Source organism: Carassius auratus, chromosome 30, assembly GCF_003368295.1.
Source record: "Carassius auratus strain Wakin chromosome 30, ASM336829v1, whole genome shotgun sequence".
NCBI lineage: Eukaryota > Metazoa > Chordata > Actinopteri > Cypriniformes > Cyprinidae > Carassius > Carassius auratus.
In genome coordinates, this window is record NC_039272.1 from 24,726,715 (window position 1) to 24,742,228 (window position 15,514).

The 15,514-nt window shown below is 35.6% G+C and overlaps 1 protein-coding gene across 1 annotated transcript; it reads right to left on the reverse strand.

Moving 5' to 3' along the window:
* Positions 1-461: 461 nt before the first annotated feature.
* On the reverse strand, positions 462-14,281 carry LOC113049977 (uncharacterized). The gene is made up of 6 exons (XM_026212705.1): positions 13,809-14,281; positions 13,455-13,693; positions 13,142-13,300; positions 12,930-13,022; positions 12,049-12,175; positions 462-565 (listed from the first exon to the last, which is right to left on the reverse strand). Exons 1-6 carry the CDS (start codon positions 13,888-13,890, stop codon positions 462-464), a joined length of 804 nt encoding a protein of 267 aa, XP_026068490.1. The 5' UTR covers positions 13,891-14,281.
* Between the last annotated feature and the right edge of the window lie 1,233 nt (positions 14,282-15,514).

The window sequence follows — 15,514 nt, forward strand, 5'->3', positions numbered from 1 at the left end:
TTTGAAAAATGTATATTTTTTCTTACAAAAGCACATCAATTCGCTTCAGTAGGCCTTTATTCACCCCCAGAGCTGTGTGAGGCACCTTTTATTATGACTGCACGTGCTTTATTTTACTACTACTGGAGTGTTGAAAAATAAAAATGTATAAAATAAATAATGTACCCTAAATATGCCCACTTTGGTCCATTTATGCACATAATAATTAATATAAACTATCTATAAAATCACATCTTAGTAAGATATGGTAACAAACATGTTAAAAGTGTATTTATTTATTTATTTATTTTTTACAATTGTGCATTTGTATGATCAGATACAGATGATATCATTAGACATTCAAGTTAAAAACCATAATTTGCATTCAAAAGTGTAATCCGGCATTTTCTCTCAAAATCCTACTGTCATCGGTGCTCAATGTATCAGGATAGTCTGGGCTGGAAAGAATCCATTAGTTGTATCTATTCAATGTCCAGGAAACGAAGGATGCTTTTCAAAGCCAGATATGAAGGAGCCTCCAAATTGGGATAGACTTCATCACGATGATGCAACTGGTCTGTGGCCTCTGAATTGGGACACAGAGGTCAGTATGATTCCAGCAACAGTGCTGGAAAACACTGCACTAAGCTAAACACCCAATCAGTGTGATCTGTCTCAGTAACTGCCCGATGTCAAGGCAAATTAACTCACATGAAAGGCAAATCTGTGCTCTTGCATGCGAATGACACTTGTATAGTGTGTGTTATCAAAGATGCCATCTAAGAGAAGCTCCGATTCATCACCAATGCCTGTGAGATATTTGGCCTGCTAATACTGTGTTTGATTGGTCATTGGAGGTAGGAAATTCCGAGCTCCATGTCGGGTTTTTGAAATGGAACTCAGTCCATATCACTCACATCACAATTGAGAATTCAAGATGGCTGCTCCCTATGTGAGCAAAAGTGAAAGCTAGAAATACTTTAATATTAAAAAAACTTCATTTATATTCCCATGTCATTGAGTCAGGCACGCATTAATGTCCAACCCCAATCTGTGAATATGTTGCTATGGTGTATGTGTGTGTCTGCAGTTACAAAATTTGGTGTAACGCTCTGTTTTTGCTAACATTGTTAATGCTAACATGAGTGAACTCCATACATTTTTTTCTGACATTGGAACATGGTCTACTTGGGTGTGAGGTCATTACACACCTGACTTCTGAGGTATATGAACACAGTATAAATATCTGCCAACTTTTTTTTGTGTGTGAAAAAAAAAGCTTATTCTTCAAATGGACCAATTCGATGCAAACATCGATGACATTTTGTGGGCGGAGCCTATCTGGTGGAAGAAAAAGACAGTTTTCAAATAGCAGTCAATGGAAGCCATGGAATAAAATAATAATAAAAAGGTAAATTGGAGTTTATATTTCAAAGTTCAGATTTTATTTTTGCAGTCCCAAGATTATTGCCGCGTTTCCACCGAAATTACCAGGAACATTTGTACCAGGAACTTTTTTTCCCAGGAACTTTTTTCCCCCCAGACCTGTTGCTTTCTGCGTTTCCACCGCGGTGTAAAGTACCGGGAAGATTAGGCAAATAGACTGGTGACGTAGGTCTGCGCGCGTTTCTCAATACAAAGTACCGCTGATTTAAAAAAAAAAAAAAAAAAAAAGGTACGCTGATTTTGGACGTGCATCCTCGGTAGTTAGTTCTGACTTCGTGCATTCGACTGGGGAGTGTGATGTCCACGACGACACAAGTCCGGTAAATCTATAAACAGCAGCGTACTTGATAACTTCAGTCAGCTCGTCATGGCTACTGCAATTTTCCTTACTGTATATTTACAATAAAACGAAATAGGATATCAAATACCACTGCCTCCTTTTGTTTTCATTTAAGCATAATAACAGCTGCAGAAATGTACTTAGTTCAGGGATATGTGTATATGCAGCCATTACAATGAAACGAAATATTATATAAATTTGCCTTTTTTATTTTCATTTTAACATATAGATAAATTGAATACAGACCAAAGAAAACCTGTTAGATTTACCCCGCAGCTGAATTATATGTTATGTTTAACCACTAGAGAGACATCAGAGCCAGCGGCACATATCAGAAGGTCTAGCCCAGGAGAGGCTGTTCTCGGCGGATACATGAGGATTGAGCTCCCGCTGATCGAGTGGAGCTCACCGTCTACGAGATCGGCGAAACCATTTTTTAAATAGGCACGGTCTTTATAAATAAACCATAGATTTGAGTTTTAAACAACTACTTCTCGCCTGAAATACTTTTAAAATTACATTTCATGACACAATAACAGTAATATTTGAAAATGATCCGAATAAATGGTGGTTGAACTCAACCAATGCTGCGTGAACTCAGATCGCTTTGGCTACTGCAATTTTCCCCTCAGTATATTTACAATAAAACGAAATAGGATATAAAATACCACTGCCTCCTTTCGTTTTCATTTAAACATAATAACAGCTGCAGAAATGTACTTCAGGGATATGTGTAACGTTATTACAATGAAACGAAATATATAGACTTGCCTTTTTTATTTTCATTTTAACATATAGATAAATTGAATACAGACCAAAGAAAACCTGTTAGATTTACCCCGCAGCTGAATTATATTTTATGTTTAACCACTAAAGAGACGTCAGAGCCAGCGGCACATATCAGAAGGTCTAGCCGATTTGAGGCTGCTTCTCGGCGGATACATGAGGTCTGAGCTCCCGCTGATCGAGTGGAGCTCACCGTCTACGAGGTCGGCGAAACACATTTTTAAATAGGCCCTGTCTTTATAAATAAACCACAGATTTGAGTTTTAAACAACTACATTCTCGCCTGAAATACTTTTAAAATTAGATTTCATGACACAATAACAGTAATATTTTGAAAATGTTTATCCGAATAAATGGTGGTTGAACTCAACCAATGCTGCGTGAACTCAACCAATCAGAATGTTTAGCGCCAAAGTCCCGCCCCCGAAAGTTCCGGAACTTTAAAAAAGTACCACCTCGCCAGCAGGGACTTTCTGGGGGGCATTTTTTTACCCGGAACTTTTATTTAGTTCCTGGTTCCTGCGGTGGAAACACACCAAGTACCGGACCAAGTCCCTAGTTCCTGGGTAAAGTTCCTGCGGTGGAAACGCGGCTTATATCTCATACTTCTGATAAAACAGAAAAAAACAAAAAAACAACTCAAGTCATTATTTTCCCCTCGACTCAGAATACTTACTCCATTTTACCCATTTCCCCTCCACTTTTTACCAGTGTTTATCTGCCAATACAATTCGTGCACAGCTGCAAGTGACATAACTGTGACATCTACTTCAAATCATTCTAATGAAATGTGCAATGTGTCACAGCTTTTACTGATCTGTCGTGCAGTACCAAATACTATAGAAATACAAACACGGTTCACTCTCTTGGATTGGGAGAAATGGCAGCGGTAGAGTGCAGTGGTTAAAAGCTCTGGTTCCCAAAGAAGCCTGAGGGTAGACCAGCCAATTTGCATGTGCAGTCATAAGTGCATTATAACGGTGCATACGCATAAACTGGTCTAGCCTGAAAAATAAGCCTTTTTAAAGCTATTTGAGAATAAGAAACAACATTCATGGGGCAGTTAAGTTCAGATTTTGTTTCTGATTTGAAATATGTAATTTAATTGTGAGTTCAGTGAGCAGTTTTTACAATTTCAGGATTCCCCCATCCATTAAGATAGGACTTGGTCTTGTTTGAGCTGCCTGGAGGCGTTGCAAATATGGCCGCTGAGTGAAGAGACATTCCTTGAAAGGGACTTTGGTAGTATGCACACAACAACAACTAGGACAGTTGTGCACTGCGAGAAGAGCAGCGATCCAACAACCTTTTTTTTTTCAAATCATGCAGTTTGTACCCAGCATTAGTGTGCCATGGCCTTTAGGAACCATATTTACAGTTTCTTGCTATTGTACTTCATCTGTACGTTTAACAGCTGCTTAGGCTGATTACATTCGCAGTTGCCCCAGCAGGAGGGCTCCACTGTTTTAAATGAAATATTTAAATCGTTTAAGTATTTAATAATCTGTTTATGGCGATGCACAGTTTGTTTTCAGTTCACATCTGTATGCAGTCCTCCAGGTCAGGGGCGGTAATCATTCCACAGAAAGCACTCATGGGCAATCACCAGGCCTACTCAACAGTGACGGCTGATTTACCTGTTAAACTTACTTCACCGTGATGGAAAGCAAAGGTGGCGCTGGATGGAGAAAAACAATAAAATGGAGAGAGATAAATGAGCGTGTGCAGAGGCGAGAAAGACTGTAGAGTGTGTTAATGATTGGAGATAAAAATAAGATTAGCAGGCTTGTGTGAAAGAGAGAGAAAGCAAGTACGTGGGTGAAATTGAGCAAGTCAGGCCACGACTGCTAAAGAGAGGCAAAACATAGATAATGCGGAAAGGAGATTGCGTGATAGCGACGACACATGATACGCAGATAGGCTGAGGTTACTGAAAAGGCAATGTGGAAAAACAGAACCAGGTAATGAGAAAAGGACAGATAAGAGTGGGTATCACTGAGAGAGAGAATACTATTGTTAAAGCGGACCAAGATGAGACGGCTCCGTGCAGAGCACACAAACACTTGATTATTGCTCAAATTGTAAGAGGTGCTGTGTCAGCTCGGAGAAGAAAAGCCAGGTCTCTTGATACAGGGGAGAGAATGGGGAGCTCTAGAATTGGACATGCTGAGAGAAAGCACTTGATTGGCACCTAGAGAGATAGTTTTTTTTGTACTGGTCTCCGTGCTTTTGTTCTCGCCTCTTTTAGCTTTTTGAATGTTGCCTGTGATATATGATGTAAATCATCTAACGTCTCCCCCTGATTTCTTGACAAAACATGGGTTCTTTCATTATGACAATGTGACAAAAGGCTGCCACAAACACTGCTGCATGCTGAGCAGGGTCAGTTTCTGTTAATACCACAAGAGAGCACTCAATTCCTGCGGAATAAACACATCCGACTCCATATGCAGAGAATTAAGCCTGGAAATAAATAAAACAAAAATTTTGATTTTGAAACATTTCATACAAATATATATTATGACATAAAATGAATAAGTACTTAACACAGGTAAAATTTTCTGTGCTCCATTGAAGCATGAGATGCTCCTTGGATCATTAATTTGCGAAATATGCCTGTAGCATTGTATCTCAAAGATGTTTGCTGTTCATTTATTTAAAGATGAATACTATATTTTTTTATGTTTCAGATGAAATATGCAATGATGAAATTATAATGAAATGGTTATTTAAAAAATGTGCATGGATCATCAGGCTTTAATTCATGTCACGTACAAACTTCAATTTATGCCAAGTGCTGCCATTGTAAAGGAAAAAGAGAAAAAACAAAAGGTAATTAAAAAAGGTAATTAAAAAATAAATTTATAAATATACATCATTCTCTAAACTGGTTTCTTATTGTCTGCATATTTTTTTGTTTTGTTTTGTCCAACATGTAATTATTATTATTATTTTCAGATTTTTTTTCCCCTGGCTAGCCAGCTATATCATGCAGTACCAACCTCAGCCATCAGATGCCACTAACATTAAGCATGAAATCTAATGCTTATGAAATGTCTGTTATTTCATCAGTTAATTTATCATTGAATATTACAATTAAAATTTGACGGATAAAAATTAGTAGTAGAATTTTAGGAAGCATGCATTTTTCACCTTGGTGATTCAGGGCTTCTGTGTCACATTGTATTATAGACCTATTAGAAAAATGCAAAAGTGGAGTAGTTCTCACAGGAACATTTGGATCCTGTAATAAAAAAATAAATAAATAAAAACCCCGCTGTAATGAGCACAACACAGCATAAAGAGAGGATATCACATCATTACTTCAGATTTTTTCCCCCTAGTTTGGTATGTACAAACATGCCTCTTCACCCCTATATTTCACACACGCCTCCCCATTACTGTCACGTGACACCCAATAACTCTTGTCCATCCCCAGGATTTGACAGCAATCTTGTCAGAGTGCACTCAGCAGCAGAGTGAAAGCCCTTCTGTATTGCACAACCTCATTCACTTGGGGACAATTCTTGGGGACGTTCACTCAGCCTGTGGACAGAGTAATCAGGACAGATTTTACATGCTGTGATGGAGGGCCTGAAAATACGGAAAACAACTGCTGTGTGGTTGAAAGGAGATGTAGCTTGGCTATGCATAAAAAGATTTAGTGAGCAGCCACATGTGTCTCAGCCAGCACATCTAAGGAATCGCGCAACGCTTGGACAAAAGCTCACTTTGAGTTACATTTACGCCATCATTAGCATTCATGGTACAATTTCAGACTGTAACATGTAACCTACTGTATAAATGTTATATTAGAGATTATGAAATGCTAGAAACAAAGCTTTTTAAAACTGAATCAATCAATCTTTTTTTTTTTTTTTTTTTTTTTTATGCACACTTTCTGCCGGAAGTGCTATGAACAGCAGCTATGCAAATTATTCTACAGTAAATATTGTGAATACTTCAGATAAATGCAGCTTTTCTTTGTGAGGGTTTGAGATATACATGTGGATAACCTTTAAAATATAATGCAATATATTAAAAAATAAATTTCTGTATATGGCACAGTGCACAGTGTTGATACTTTTCAATATACTGCCACTGCAATATATGCATGGACCACGTATGCCTATTTTGAATTTATATAGCAATATGGACAAAAATAATCTGCACTATACTTTTACATGCACCATACATTACATTTTAATATAGCCTATTCAATAAGTAATATATAAGGACTTATTTTTTCTTTGTGTAAGGAATGCCAGCACATGCAAAAACTTCAGATAATGCCAGTGTCAACATACAAAAGTGACAAATACTATCCTTACATAGTAATCATTATGCTCACAAGCTGTAATCATCACCTAACATGTTCATTATGTCTATTTAAATGAATACATCATGTTAACTAACCATATACCCTGTATTATGTAGCTGTACAGTATACTACTGGCATATGGATATTACTCTCACAGACTCATCTTAGATTACTTCCTGCCTTTACTATTGAAACATACACTTTGCTACTTAGCAAAATATATATTGATATATGAAGAGTTTGGTTAATCAGGCCAATAAAAGACTATTATAACTATAAAACTGCAACTTTTGACTTTTTAGTAACAATGCATTCTTTACTGAAATCTCATGACTTTGGCAGTTTGATTTACATTCTCTGAATCACTAATTTGAAACAAATGATTCACGAAAGTTCCAAAGCTTCACAAAGCAGTGTTTTGGAAGTGCCCATATCTATGCTCTATAAAAGACACTTCTGAACTGAGATCGGCTCGTGAGATTGTGAGCACCAGACATCAACATATTGAATGACAGGGGTGAGTTGCTATTATTTGTGATGTGAAGTCAGCCACAGCCCATCAGCTTCAATGCCACACGAGCAGATAAGTCAGTCCCCGAGGGCACACATTATGCATCTATCAAATCCACCATGAACATTAGGAAGTTCTCCACACTGGAAGTCAAATGAAGCATGGTGTTGAAGGTATTTCTTTTTTTTTTTTTTTTTTTGCACATTATTCTATTTAACAAGCAAAGCCTTTGGGAAGACTAAGCAAAGCCTTTGGGAAGACTAACAGCCGGGGTGAATATCCGATTCTATGGCCATTTTCTACCACACTTAGAGTGTAATGCTCCACACGTTTCCTCACAGCTGGACAAAAAAATCTTCTGGGAAAAAGCGCAACCCAAACAACACAGCAGCAAAAATCACACCTCTACAAACCGGGCTTTTTACTTCTTTCTGAAAATCCACCCCCAAGAGAGAAGCCATTTCCTGTGCTGGGCGAAAAAAATGGTATGTTAAGAATCATCCACCCATTAAATTGGTTTTCGGCAAAGACTCGTTTGATTATGAGCTGAACATGATGTGTGGTATGTGTGTGTATTTTATACATTTGTGCCAAGCCATTTTTTATATTTATGTCAGTACTGAGTGAATGTTGTCCCTCTGGTGATTGTGGCCTAATCCCCATTGTTCTCCCCTCCACAAACTGAGAATCCCATCTAATGCGTAATCTTGTTCAGATGTTAATCCTAATCTCTATGGTATCAACGGCTAGCAAAAGAAACACAACACAAATCAAACAAACACACAAAAGCATTGTGTTTCATTTGTCAGTTGTTTCACAAGCCGACGGGAGATGAGGAGCAGATCTTGGCAGCCAAGTACACTGACATGTCTTTTATGGTACCACCTGCTGCTCTGTCTTCTTTGTCTACTTTGTGCACATCTCAACTAACACCTTGTTCAACACCTCACCTAACACCTTGCGCCCAATTATACAAACTAATGTATCTTCTAAAGGCTTTTTGCAAATTTTTATATATTATTCCCTTTTGTGTGCAAGATAAAGAGACAATTGGGATTACCTTTAGATTTATTAAAGATTACTTTTTCAGTGCTGAGAGCGAACATGTTCTTTTTATTTTTATGGTCTTTTGTGCCTTAGTAACAGAGCTCTAATGATATCAATACTAAATTGTTTAAATTTTTTATCTAAAATTAAAGTACACAAATTTTAATTAAACTTTGTCCCACTATTTTAAGCGACTAGGTGGTATGTATTTGCTGTAAATAAATAAATAACAAATACAGTGCATTGCGAAAGTATTCATCATTTTTTTTTTATGTTTTGTTATGTTACTGCTTTTTGTTAACCTGCTTTAAATTATTTTTTTTTCCCACATAAATCTACATGCCTTAAATAATATTGAAAAAGCAAAAACACAGTTGTCACAACTGATTAAAAACTGAAATAAGTACATTGCATAAGCTAAATATTTTGCTGAAGCACCTTTACAGCCTCAAGTCTTTTTTGTTTCAGCATTTGGCAATTATCTGCCATCCTTCTCCTCATCTCTTCACCTCTCAAGCTCTGTCAGTCTGAATGATGGTCAATCAACATAACAAAACGTGAAAAAAAGAAGAAGTGATCTTGTGAATACTTTCACAAGGCACTATTAAAGGGTACAATATACTTACTGGTAATGTAATTATGTATGGGTAAGGTTAGGGACAGTTTTGTGGGGTCAACAGTGTAATTATAGATTTGATTGATTATGGATGTAATTACATGAAGGTATTTTTTTTTCTTAAATGTAAGTAAAATGTAAAAACGTATGTAGACCTAGACAATAAGAGCATTGTGTTAATTCATTAATTTTAATACAAGTACATGGTTGTTGAAACAAATGAAACAAGTGTAGGTCGAAGTACTGAAATTACTAAATCTAAAATCAATGAGAGATAAATAGAAAAACAAAAAGAACATAAAATAAATGAAAATGAAAACTAAAAACCAAATGAAAACTAAATGAAAATGTATAATTGCTTGCAATTCATTGTGATTTTATGATTATTCTTTTTTGATGCTGATTATGATTGATTCAGTTCAGGATTTTCAGATATTTCAGATGACCTCTCTTGTCACACTTAAAAAATAAACACAAACCTAGCCTGCAAACCTAGACTCAATCACTCAGTTTATATATTAGTGTCAAGATGAATAATTCTAAAATACTTATTTTAAATCACATTGCTTCTAAGCACATTGAAAGTACATTAAAAGTAAAGAATCACATAGCAAGGCATTAACAAGATAAAGTGAATAGTACACAGCTGGTCATAAAATGCGACCAACTCCAAGTATTTTCAGGATATTGATATCAATGCAGTCTTGTCTCTTGTGAGTGTCCCTTATTCATTTTTTTTTTAACTTTATTATTAATTTATTTATACATCAACTTTTTAAAATGGAAAATCTCAGCGAGGGCACCTTTAAAATGTCACTTTGTTAAAACCAAAGCTGCGCCATTGCATTTATTGAATGGTTTATTACTTTGTCCCCAGGTGTTCTTTAAATGGTAATAACCCTTAATTATCTAAAATTACTTCTGGTTCTGACTTAAAACTAAAAACAAATCTCTCTTTTTTCCTCCTGCGAGAACCAGTACCATTTATAGTCATAGAGAGCATGTGTAATAAAAGAACCACATCCTCACTCATTCTCTCTTATTTAAACTTCACTGTGCTGTTGTGTTTAAAGTGAGGGTCTGGAACATCAAGCAGCACTCCACCCCTCCTCTGTTCTTTCTGTAAAGACTCCAGGGTTCATTAGGTGGTAAATCACCCCTTCAAATAATCAGTCAATGTACCTCACTCTCCCATTTTGAAAACCTTCATCTCATTAAATTCATGTTATGCTCATTTGAGTTCTGTATAGACAAAATAAAAAAAAAAAGAAGTGAAATGGTGAGTAGTAATTAAAGAGCTGACAGGGATCCTTTTTGGATGAGTGAGTCCACTAGCACTCCTTCAACCTTTGAAGCCTCCCACTCCACCATTCAAATCAGACAGTCTGAGACCCCCGGCTGCTGCTTCCACTAGAGACTCTCACTTGACCAGCCTTTCATTTTTTTTGCATCTTTCATAACAGTTTAAATTCATATTTAAATTGATACACATTAAAGGGGTAATGAACAGAGAAACCAAAATTCCTTGATTTTTATAAGAGGTCACTAGTATAAAAAACACCCTTTAAGTTTTTGAACTCAAAACTTTCTCATTGGTCTAAAAACAACTCTATGTTCTACTAAACGATTGTAATAGTGTGGATAAGCACCGCCTCCAAAGAGGATCAACGCCTGCTTCTACATCACTACCTGTATAGCCCCACCCTTAAATTCCCGCACGAAGTGTAAACGAGAGTGGCAAACACAGGTCTATGCAGAAACCAAAGGATAAATGTGGCTCTGAAGACAAGATGCTTTAGAAATGAAGTACAAATTCAATGTGGTATTTTCAGAAAGATTGAAAAAAAAAATCATCTTTTTTTTGTAAGTTTTTTACATTATAAGGGACCTCAGAGAACAGTACAAAATAGGCAGGTCATTAACTTGATATTATTATATAATATCGATCATATTATAGCGATCATATTAGAGTGCTGTAAGGATGACATCATTTTGTAAGCCAACACATAGAAATAACTTTTAAAACTTTTGTTTCTGTCGTCTTGTCAACTGTTTTTTTTTTTTTTTTTTGATTTAATATCTAAAATAAGTTTTGTGAATAACACAAGCTCAGGATATTTAAATGTTTTCTTCTATGAAATAAAATACATCAGTATTATATACTCTTTAGATTTTTAAGGCATTTTTAGATATTTGCTAAGTGGCTAAATTGTACTACACACTGTAAAAAGTAATAAGTTGACTTTACTTAGAAAAGCTGTGGAAACTGATTGCATCAAAATTCTCAAGTAAATTAGGTCATAATTTTTTAGTTGATACTACTCTCTACTACTTTGTAGAGTTTACTTGTGTATTTGTAGAGGGTACCATAAAACTTGAGTACAAGTAACTCAAATTCAAAAGTTTAGGTAACTTACAGATTTAAGTTGAGATTTGTAAGCAGAACTTAAACAAAACAGTTCTTCTAACATGTCGGCTTGTTCATTTTACTAGACGAATGTGTGGAAACTGATTGCCTTAAATTTCTCAAGCAAGTTGTACTCAAAATTCTAAGTTGAGAATGCAAAGACAGACAACAGATTTGGCACAACACTAGAACACTTTATTTGCTCTATAAAACAGTGTTCATTTTAAAACATTACTTAAGGCATGCCCGTCAACTGCCCGCCAGCAACATTTTAGAAAAAAAAACAAAAAAAAAAAAACAAATACTGCACTCAAGAAAAAAAAAAGAAATAAAAAGACAATTAAAGGGTCAATGTTTCTTTTTTTTAACATCTTTACAAAGTGTTCAAAAGCAGAGCTTGCAAGTATGTTACAAGTTTAGTACAGAACACCTTCCTACTACAGTTCTCTTATATTAAAACTATTCTAAAACCAAACAAGTAAACTTGAAATTCTTAAATGTGGATTTTTTTTTTTTTTTTTCAACAATTGGAAAAAACTGAAGTACCTGTAAAACAGTACTCAACAATTTTCAAGATCATCCACAAACACTGTACCTTCCAAAATGATTGCCGTTGTTGTGGCACCAAGATGCAGGGAGTAGGGTACAGTTGCAGAGCCCTCGGGAATCACTGTCAGAATACCGATTTCAATGTCCGACATGTCTTCATTGTCATCACAGTCCTAAAAATGGGAAAACATTACAAAAATTAGGTCAAAGAAAGCCACAAAACATCTTTTAAAGGGATAGTTCACCCCAAAATGAAAAGTGTCTCATTTACTCACCCTCAAGTTGTTCTAAACCTGCACGAGTTTCTTTCTTCTGTTGAACTGAAAAGAAGATATTTTGATGAACATTGACTTCCATAATAGGAAAAATACTATGGAAGTCAATTAAATTCTACTCTCAACTGTTTGATTACTGATATTCTTCGAAATATCTTCTTTTGTGTTCAGCTAGAAGAAAGAAACTCATACAGGTTTGGAACAACATAAGGGTAAGTAAATGACATTTTTTTCTGCGGTGAACTATCCCTTTAAGAGCACATACTCTCATTAAAATGTAAAACTAAACTAATAACATGGTATTTCTAAATGTAAAGGCCTTTTCAAACAGGACACAGGAGTGGATGCAGGGGGGAATACATACATCAAACAACTGCATGAAAAGACAAACTGAAGGCCAGCTATATTAATTAAAACTATGTCTTTCTTAGAAATGTTTTTTATTCATTTATGCAATATAAAATGTATCTTCTTTTACTGTCTTTTTCCCTAAATTTCTTATTTATCTTTCACTTTCTTTTCTCTATCCCTTTCTTTGTTTCAGTATCCTGACAGTTTTTCTTGCCTTCATAACTCTTCTTTCTAGATATCAAAACTGTTTGAAGAACAGTTTGCCTGTTAAATAAGAATCATCAGAGAAGAAAATACTTACAAAACATGTCTTGTAAAAATCGGAGGGGTCCTCTCCGAGGAGGAGTGGTAGGCCGTGAAGAACGGCTGTTCGTCCCGCATTGATGTTCGATTTCTGCAAAGTTATAAAAATGTATATTGAATAGCGCTTACACAACACAGAGCAAAAAACAACAGCAAAAGCAACATTTGTTTTGCTTTCGAAAAAGAATTGTAATAAGTCGAGGAGCTTACGTCATTTTCAATCTGCTGCAGAATCTTCTTAAGTTTGGAACCAATGTCTCCACCTTTAGCCCTGAAGATATCGATGAAACGTGGAGTAAATCTGTCCAGTTTTTGAAAGAATTCAGTTTGCAGGTTTTTGCCTGATATACGATTAAACTCTGCCATGATCTAAAAAAAAAAAAAAGTAGTAGGACAAACTGACATTAAGCAATCACTTTTCACTGAAATGTCCAAGTATGAATTAACACCAAAACTGGTTAATGATAAATTTGCTTTGAAAATGTTCAAGATGAAATGATATAGGAAAACAATTAAGACTCACCTGACTATGTGTGAAGAGGGCTGGCCACCTTTCCACTGTATTCTTCACAGCAGGCTCCTTCTCTATCAATTCCTTTCTACGCAAGGCAAATGTAGAATTCATGTTCCGGGCTATCAGTGCAACGTTAAGACGACGTTTCTTCATTTCTTCCACCATCTCTTTCCTTTTGGACTCCATGCTGGCTTCATAAGATGATGGGTACTTTGATGTCAACTTTCCCTCAGAACATTCAGGAATTCCTGAGAGACAAATATGCAGTTCAGAACACTGTCCTCGCTGCATCATCTGTGAGCATTGATGGAATCAAGTATAATCCAGATATGGTTGTATCTGTTGGTACTTGCTCAGGCCTACCTGATTTCAGACAGATTTTCAAAATTCTTGTCATCAACAGTGATGTTCTGTTTGTGTGTAAAGATCTGAGATGTTGGTACATTGAGCACCTGCGTTCTTTTGAACTGTGCAGTCCTGTGCTATCACTGTCACATATGGGCCACTAAGAGATATGTGGACGATGCGATTTGAGCATACACAAAATAAAAAGACAAAATAAGGTAACTGCTTGTTAGTTACGCCATCTTAATTTATCGTGTTGTTAATTTCCATGTGAACGACACGTGAGCATCGAACGTTCTAGAAAATTGTTTCGTTAAGGCCGCACAGGTTTTTACATCTTAATAAACCCCGAACTTATTACCGAACAGTTTATAAACTGTAACGTTACATAAAAACAGTGTTCAGTAAAAAACGATTTTTGCAAACTAGTAAAAGCCACTGGTCTCATTCGACATAAAACTACTTTAGTGTGCCTTTTCCTCTTACTGTACAATGAGCAAATAAAATTTGAGTTTTTATACGAAATGCATTAAGATTTATAAGTATTTATTCAAGAGCATACCTAACTTTACTGCCTCATCCCGAACACGAGCTGAGGTTCTTCTTCGTCGTCGTCTTCTTAACACAAACCGTTCCATTGCGCATGCGCGATTCGACAATGCATTTAAGAAATTAAAGTAGCCGATTAGAAGAGTAGTTTTGTCTTATGCTGAAACTTACCCAACGGCCAGTAACTATATCAAGCTCTATAAATAAAAATATAATAGACTGTGAAGCAGCGAAAGCTGATGGGCTTGCAAATAAGCTTTAATCTTCCCAGTTATTTTATATAGCAGGAAGGAAAAAAAGATTCAGAACCTATAAATAAATGCATACACACGCACACGTGTGTGTGTGTGCGTATGTGTATGTGTATGTATATATATATATATATATATATATATATATATATATATATATATATATATATATATATATATATATATAAATAATTATAGGGCATTTACTAAAAAAATATTAATTTCATTATTCATCATTATTATTATTATTACTATGCAAATTCTGTGCTCCAGAAATTTGCAACAGCTGAACATGCCTTTAGTACAATACACTTAACAATCATAAGTACATTGTACTAGATCTGTTTAGTTTAACTACCTAAGTTCACAGTCTAATCAAGTTAATTCAACAAATTTTACAAAGTAAGTTAAATTCACTAGTTTTTCTTAAGTAGAATCAGCAATTACTTTTTACAGTGCAGAGGCTGTTGGGGACATTAAGCATCCCAGGTAACATTAACCCAGAACAGGTAAACTCATCTACTCACAGATGTGTTTTTACAATCTTATTATGTTTATATTCATGCTCTTTCAATCTGGTCTAACTCAAACTTTCAGGGAAAATGGTTTTGAATATAAAGGTGGTTGAAGTGATGTTTAGCTTTTTATTCTGCTGACTGTATTAAGGTTTCAAAAATTAATGAAAGTTGTATTTGTGAAAATTATCATGACGAACAAAATATTTAAGAATCATAAATGTGTGATGGTCATGCTTGCTTACTGGCTTTTTGTTGAGGAAACCAGAGTGATGCTAACTTTCAGAATGGTCTACAAAAATATATACTCACTGAAGCACTATTCAGAGCCATTGAAATTCAATCTAGTTGGAAATCATTTGAAAGCTCTCGCTTGAATCTGGACGTGTGAAAGTACAATTATTTTATA